The sequence below is a fragment of the Micropterus salmoides genome, unplaced genomic scaffold (assembly GCF_014851395.1).
Source record: "Micropterus salmoides isolate LMB-PRFRI ecotype aquatic unplaced genomic scaffold, ASM1485139v1 Ms_hic_scaffold_16, whole genome shotgun sequence".
NCBI classification, from domain to species: Eukaryota; Metazoa; Chordata; class Actinopteri; order Centrarchiformes; family Centrarchidae; genus Micropterus; species Micropterus salmoides.
In genome coordinates this window covers 8289395-8297854 of record NW_024040707.1, presented here as the reverse complement: position 1 = coordinate 8297854, position 8460 = coordinate 8289395, and the positions used below count along the sequence as shown (strand labels likewise).

Sequence of the window (8460 nt, the reverse complement as noted above, 5' to 3'; positions counted from 1 at the left end):
GCATCACAACAAATATGACAAAAGGCTGATGTGACAGTATTTTAACTGTCAATTTATTTCTACATTGAGCTAGTAAGTCAAGAACGTATGACAGCCATATTTCTGACATAACAAAGTAACCATTCGTCTTCCTGAATATGATCTAGTGTGGATGAAAGGCATAATTTTCAATAACTCTACGATGTTGTAATTGTTTGCCCCTAGGTGACATGCAGATGTAGAACTCAAAAAGCAATGAGAAACATTTCTTATAAATAGAAAAACAAAACAAAAACAATATACACTAGGACTGCTTTGCCAATCCCCATTTTACCATTCTACTCCTTAACAAACACACCTCACAGTTTTAAATGAGGCTAACCGTGTACAGTACAAGGCACTAAGATGTAGTCAGTGGTAGAACACCATCACTTCCTTTATAGAAGACTGCTTGTAGAAGACTACAGAATGAAGGCCTCTGTGAGGTTCAGTAGAACTGTAAATCCTGTACTCTGATCAGAAACCTTTAAGATACTTTAGGACACATTATTTTGAAAGAAATGTGAAATACACTTCCATCTGTCACATTGCAAACCATTTACATGTTCAGTCTTGGATCATTTTGTACGAGGCCTCATTATTCCAGACTTTGCTGGAACTATGAGAAAAAAACAATCAGCATTTGCAGTATAAATCCACACAATTGCACTGAGGAGAGTGGACACAAGCACAGTAACCCCCTAGACCAGTGCCCTCATCAACCCAGTGACATTACCAGCTAAAACTAAAGGTGAGAATGAATTTAAATAAAATGAAAAATGACTTGAGTGTACTGACAAGGTTCACATATTCCCAGCTACAACAATAATATAATATTTACATATCAATTTCTGAAGACATGCTCCACACCTGAAGAAAAGATTCAGACAATTATTGCTAACTGCAATAGCCGTAATTCCTTCATCATTTAGAGGCGCTCCTATACTTAGATAATAATATTAAATATTCATCCCAGGTTACAAGCCTGTGTTCATATGTTGAGCTCAATCTTGACAAAATAAATATAATTAAAAAACAGTATCAACAGTAAGAAAAAGGGTGCTGTGTAAAATTGCATTTAATAACAAATCGCAACTTATAAAGGTGACAAAAAAGTTTTAAGTTCTTGAAGTTTAATAAGATAAGTATATGCCCCTAAATGTTTCTTTTCAATTTAAAAGAAATATTTAAAGTTGTTTTTCAAAACAAAATACTACTCATTTTGATTATTCTTTGTTTACTGGCTGTGACCAACTCAGGAAATCCAATATGAGCAGAGGCCCATTTTTACAGACAGTGTCCTGAATCTATGAAACACAGTCAAATGTAGCTTCTGGGTAAGGTTAGTATATAAGCATATGTCAGTGAAATGAATATAATGTCAGTATCATGCTTCCATCACGATACTTAACAATTATTCCACCTGCACATGAGTGCCACAAACTTCATTCTTCAATGACAAACCTCTGCCAAAAAACAGAAACAGCTGAGCCTTGAACATAAATTAAAAATAAAATAAAATGAAAGTATGGCAACTTATATTGTCAATTCTTTACATGATACACGCCTTTTGACAGTAGAGAGTTCCAGTTTAGTTTCAATCACATAAAAAATAGCAAAATGTGGTACGTAGTCCCATTAAAGTAGTATGCTTTGGCTGAAAAAAACAAAAAACATCTGGGAACATTTTCACCAACATTTAAAGATTTAAAAAGTGTGAAGAATAATTTATTTTGAAAAGCTTCCTGATTGACACAGAGGTCTGTTTTAGTCTTCAATTCCTTAACATACACTCCTCCCACAGTGGGCAGAAAGAGAGACTGTTGGTGGTGTGGGGGTCATTTACGGAAGTGTGAAGTGTGGCTGAGAGCTTTTGGAAGGGTGGGCTCTTTTGAAGGTGTACATCCAGAGTGGACTGGCTCCAAGGAAAGGTGGGAAACCTTGTATGTCGGGGGCAAATGGGCAGATTTGGTGGGTTGTGGAGGGGCTGGCTGAGGCTCTTGGGGAGGTGTAGCGGGCCTCTGGAACTCTGGTTCTTCAGTCTTGGCCACCCCACCTTGGACGTTGTCTCCCTGTGGTCGTGCACAGGGGGTTACGGTGGCGTCAGGCCTGGCAGGAGAGGAAAAAGAGACTCGGCCTGAGGTGGGGCTGAGATCATTGGGCCGCTGCTCCTCCTCCTTGTCCTTCTCCTCTGGATGGTACTGTTTGAGGCGGATGTGCCAGGCCAGGCTGCAGACTGCAGACACTGTCTTGAACTGGTGGATGACGTTCCTCGGGATGAAGTAAATGTCATCGTCGCAGAGCTGGACACGGACATAGCGGATGCCTTCCCTCCTCAGCTGGTTGAGCTTGGCATCGTCCACCCACTGCACACACTGTATGAAGATAAACAGTGCATAGCAGTGTCATGTTTCAAATTTTAGCATTATAAGCTACCTGTATTATAATAATCAAACTAAAACATCTGTGACGTGACATACATCCTAATGGATAAATAAATACCACTTCTCACCTGAGACACTGGGGGCTCATATAGATCTAGCTGAAGCCTTTGGACAACTTCATTGAAGTCCCCAGCATGGAAACAAACTACATCTTTGGTTATCCGAGGTCGGTTATTCCTGTGACATATTACAAAAAAGCATGAAACACACAGACAGGTTGATACTCCTTCCCCTTCACATATCTTTATGCCATTACGAAAACATGAATGAGTATTTATCGACATCTTTATTAAAACATATTAAAAGGCACTCACCATTCTCCAAAGTGCACTGCCTTTAGTACCCCTACAGCAGCAGTGCTCTGCCAGTCAAAACTCTGGCCTACATGGTCTGCATGGGCCTTAGTCCGGTCCTCAAACAGAACCTCTCTGGGTTCACTGGCCCTCGGCAGGTAGTGTAGATTTTTTATCTCATTCATGGACCTAACAAAAGGATGTGAGGATGGGAAGGGATAGCGAAAAGACAAGAAGACATGATTTCAGTATGCAGGGGCAGGGTCATAGAATCTTGTGCAATGTAATGTAAATGTATGGTGGATTGTATGATGTATGTGAGTGTAAAGTCCATATGTGTTACTGGTCTTTACTTCAGCCTCATGCGGCACTGATGCCCAAGACAAATTTCTCTCAGGGGACAATAAAGTTGATCTTAATCTTAACTTTCAAAATCACACCGAAACTCATTTTCATGACTATTTATATCATTTGGATATGGAACTGTGTTTATAGATTTCATTTGCAGCTGGGGTTGTACCTGCGTCTTTTGAAAGGTGACTTGGGCATGTCAGCAGTGGGTACCATTTGTTCTCCTGGTCGCACCCACATGATGGGCCCATCGTCACTTTGAGAGCGACAGTCCAGCTTCAGACTGGATAGGGTTCCCCAAGGTAGGGTCATCTGTTACACACACACAGACATTCACACATACAGCTGTGAGTATTAGCAATGTTGTGTTCAACCAAATATCCAGAGTCAAGGTGAGAGCGGGATCCCACTTAACCTGGTACGCTTCATTTTGTTAAACATATACTGCATGTTGCTAAAACATATGGGCATATGCTTATGCTAGAATCTCAAAGATAGTATTTTTGGGATGCAACTGATGAAAAACTTAACTACAAGCCACCATATAACGACAAAATGCTGTATGTTATTTAGATTGTGTTTACAGAATTCTTATGAAAAGTAAAACAGATTGAACAGATGTTACAGCAACAAAAGTGCATGAGAGTTATTTTATGGAGTGTGGTACTTGTAATTCATAATGAGCTTCCTGAGAAAAACATACTGTATTCAACACATTAAGTGTGAGGTTTCGAGGAGGATGTACAGGATATGGATGCACTATGAGTTCAAGTCCTCCAATCAGGTGGCAGTCAGAGAAAAAACATATTGTTCCTGCTGTGACTGCCATGAAGTGGTTCAGTACCAGGCTTTTGCAGGTAAGCTAGAGTGCACATTTTTCCTTAATATGGTCCTTAGAAAAAAGATAAAAACTATATATATATATATATATATATATATATATATATATATATATTCCTCTGACCTTGAGAAAGGGTGACTCCTCCAGCATGTCAAGGAACTCTGGGAAATAGTCTCCAACTTCCTCGTCCACCGCTCCCACCAAGCTGATCTGCCTCATGGGTCCAGACCGGTACGTTCCTGAACAGTAAGTCCGGCTCACCTAGGACAGGAGGAACACCTTATGTCATACAGTGTGTCCCATTCCATATAACACACTAATTGTATACAGTATATAATACACTACATACTAATTGTCCTAGTATACGGTTTTTCCAGTTCGTATACCAAAAACCAAGTATAACCAAGGTTTTTTTGTATGCATACTGACTGTTTTGAGTACTTAATTTTGTCCCTTTTTCAGTGTGAAAACACTATAAAGTCCAAACCTGCATAGATTTAGTTATTATTATGTAATGTGTGCATTACGTGCATTAGCCTCTGTAGATATATTTACAAGACATAATTGTTAATGCTATACCACTAAAAATACAGTCACACTGATGGATTCCTTACATGCCTATGAGTGTGTCTAGCAGAGAAGTTACAGACCACCGCCTGTGAGGTTTATACTATAATATGTAGATTTCTTTTTCACAAAAGAACTCACAGCTCCCACGGTACAGTAGGTACTGCAATCATTGTAACAAAAGGTTCTAAGGCTACATGAATCTGCACAACATTATTAACCTGATCAGTGAACAATGCTGTGATTATAATGTGTTTTCTATGCAAAGGACTACAGTATGTAGTTTTATGTACAGCACTGACCCAGTAAAGTGCAGCAGAAACAACAAGGCATTTTAGTGCAATCATTATGTTCTCAAAGCATCACTTTATTCTCTGGACTCTAGTGGTGAAATTATCAAACTAGGTCTACTTTCCCTACATGAACAGATAACCGCTGAGCTGCATGGAACCAAAGACTGTATATAAAAAGCATGGAACACAAGCGGCTCCATGAGATCTCTTTAAGAACAGGGACAACTTAGCACCAGAACAACAGTGTACTTAGGGTATTCACTTATTTTTCGGTCCTAAATGCACAGCAGTCTGCTCATTTTAATAGATTTTTTTGTTTCTTAATTTAAAATCAATTATATTTTGTATCAGTAATATAAAAGGTAACCAAAACCCATCCTTAAGTTTAGATTTCACCTTCTAAGAAGTCCTTGCCTCTCACAGTGCAACATGAGGTTACAACCCAGTGACGCCACAACAAAATTGAATATAATATAATTTATCTGTGATGGCATGCTATTCTATGCTACTGCTCTTGTATCTACTTTACTAGCTATCTAGAAAACTCATTTAACATTTAGTGGACTGCTTTATTTAATCAATGCGACGATTGAAAAAAAAATGAAACAGCAAAAATTCTGATAATTAATTAATAGTTGTTGGAGTTTTTTTTGTAAAACACCAAAGTTCTTCTGTCTGGGAAAACAAGCATATGTCAGTTTGTCAGCGTGGGCATTTATTGACTATTTTCTGACATTTTATAGACCAAATAATCAACAATCGAATTGACAGATCCATTGATAAGGAATCATCAGAGGCTATGATCTATATATTTTGTTTTCACAAAAGTCCAGGAATTTGTTAAATGCAATGCCAAACCATTGTTAAAACTAGGTGGACCACTTGCCTTTTGACATACCTGAGAGTGAAAGTTGGCAATAGTAGTGGTCTCAATGTCTTTCTTGCCCAGGAGCTCCATTTTGACCGGCGTGCTGGGGAAGTTGAAGGCAAAGTAGTCCAAGAAGTCAGGTAGGTAGGCGGCTGCACTGTGCACCACTGTCAAGGCATAGGAGGCTGCACCTCTAGGCTTCTCAGCAAAGGCCAACTCCAGAAACTCCTGGGCAAAGCACTCCATCTCAGCCGGGCTTAGACAAGCTAACTCATCAGCATAGGCATGCAGAACTAATCCTCCACCATTGGCTTGCTGTTCCTCATGCATGAAGCGTCCGCACCAGGTGCCTGTTTGGAGGCAGGAGCTACGGATGTAGTGGTCTTGGTGGGAGAGGAAGGGGACCTGTCCCAGTTTGAGAGCATGGAGGTAGGGTTGGTGGTTGTTGATAGCGTCTCCGCCAGGCTGGTAACTGCTTTCATGCTTCATGGTGGCGGACAGTGACAGATCAGGGAGTATGGGCAGAGTAAGATCTGCTCCAAGCCCTGCACATACAGTCTGAACAGCTTTGTTGTGCACGTATCGGACCTTCTTGGCACTGTGTTCCTCCTCGCGGTGCTTCTTCTTCTTCTTTTTCTTCTTCAGGAGGTATTCCTCCAGTGTTAAAGACTTGACATTTCCATTGTGGGGCCTTGGCTCTACAGGTATAGAGGTAAGTAAAAGTCAGAGGGAAAGGGTACATGTAGAGAGTGGAGGGGAAGCTTCATTAATAAGCAATGGTGATTCTTAATGGCATGCTACCCACATCTCTATTGTCATGGAGCCTAAAATTATTTACACTAGACAGCAGACCACCAATTAATACAACTCTGGGGGGCATATACAGTATATCTATTTAGTTCTTTATTATGGTACTTAGTACAGTGTGCCTCTTCTGTAAGAGGTCAGGTAGAAGTTACAGAGGAGACTGAAATCTGTAATAAACAATATACTAATTTGCAGACTGTTACAGTACTAAAACCTAGTGAGTGAAAATTGTAAACCTCTTACAACTTGTCAAAGACTTGTGCTGGTCCATGGACACCACTTTGGGGAATAAATGTATTCCATCACATTTTAAATAGGGAACCCCCTTTTTGTATATATGCACAAAATAATAAAACTCACCCTTCTTTTTCTTCAGTTCAGCGTGTTTCACATTTGCCTCGGTATTTTCCTTCTTGAGCTTCAGTTTCAGGTCTTTCTCCCTATGCTTCTCTTTGAGATCCTTGGGCTTGGCCTTGACCATTTTGAGAGGCGTGAAAGTGAAGAGCGCAGGTGGCTCGGGGGGCACCGCTCGCTTCTTCTGCAGCTGCTCTGGTACCTTCCCCGGAGGAGGAGGCGGTAAAGTCGGCTGCAGGTTCCTCTTTGTGCCGTTGGTGAGGCTGTGATTGTGGTGATGGTGGTGGTGGTTGCTGTGTATGACATGTTTATCTGCGCTGAAGTTGTGGGGTTTAGGATTTTGCTGCAGCTGATGCGGCTGGTGGGTCCGGTGCTCAGCGTGTTGGTGGTGATGGAGCTTCACTTTCTTCGCTTCCTTTTCACATCTCTGCCGTTTGTCACTGACAGCGAAAGATCCCGTTTCTTCTTTTTCTTCTCTTTAATGAATCTATCGAGACTATCCCTTAGCTTTTCTCCTTCTACTTTCGCACGAAGCAAGTCCAGTTGCGCTGCCATCTTTGCACGTACAGTACATTTAAAGGTCTCGGGATTCCTACTGCGCATGTTCAAGAAAAAATGTAGTCCTTCTGATGTTAATTTGTAGTTCATTTCAATATTTAGAGTCTGTTGCGCACGCGCACAACGTGGAACTGTGGGTTGTGTAGTCTGTTGACATTGCAAAGCTACACGGGAGTTGGGGTTTATACTATACTGAATGCGTGCGGCTTCGCACGCACACACTTCTGCTCAGCTGACGTCATGGTTTATTTAATCACAGCCACACGAGGCGGTGCTTCATCGTTTAGAGCAGGACGACATGTTATGAACGTAGAGCTGAACGTACTACTAAAGTCCCTCTGCACAATAGCATACTGATATAATGAAGAGACAAGGCTGACTTGGGTTAAAGAAAAGGTTCATCATTTTAAGGCTGTCTTAAAACAAGTCAGGTCTCCGTTTGTTACATTGACACAAACCGTTTTGTTATCGTTCTACCTGTTCATAATGATTAAGAGATCGCTTCCGCATTCAATGTTAAGTGATATGGGACAAAATCAAAGTCCTCTGTGCTAAAATATATTGTAACGTTAATAACGAGGCTTCGAGTTGGACAAATCAAGCGAGCATCTTCGAGACTGTCTTTTTAGTACAAAATGAATACCTTATATTAGGCTACTATCCCTCCACCACAGCTGAAAGCAGAAACACTGTCTGGGGAGACGCAATGAAGAAATTCCGTATTAAACACACTGACTTGTTAGGATAAGGCAGACCACCAAAGCCTCATATTTGCTTAACCTTTGGAATGCATTTCTGCACAGAAGGATGTGGACTTTGACACCCATCAACTAAAGTGAAGTGCATTAGGAAGGGATCTTTTAATGGTCAGTATGAACAGGATGAATGATTCCAGCAAGCAAAACCTGTTTCAATGTACATATGGGCACCTGATTATTGTTTTAAGACAGACAAATTGTGAAACTTCCCTTTAAGAGAACCTGCATATTACCATGGCATACCCACCAAAGGGTGTGCCAGAGATATAGTACTGGGTCAGTAGGATGTACTTTAGGATTTATGATGT

At 40.7% G+C, this 8460-nt stretch overlaps 1 protein-coding gene across 1 annotated transcript; it reads right to left on the bottom strand.

The window, feature by feature from the left end:
- Window positions 1-20: 20 nt before the first annotated feature.
- LOC119905310 (lysine-specific demethylase 9-like) lies at window positions 21-8143 on the bottom strand. Its single transcript, XM_038722181.1, is given in 8 exon segments — window positions 21-2393; window positions 2531-2639; window positions 2777-2944; window positions 3276-3418; window positions 4071-4208; window positions 5706-6373; window positions 6843-7283; window positions 7286-8143. Coding segments are annotated over 8 exon segments (2403 nt in total). The 5' UTR covers window positions 7485-8143; the 3' UTR covers window positions 21-1856.
- Between the last annotated feature and the right edge of the window lie 317 nt (window positions 8144-8460).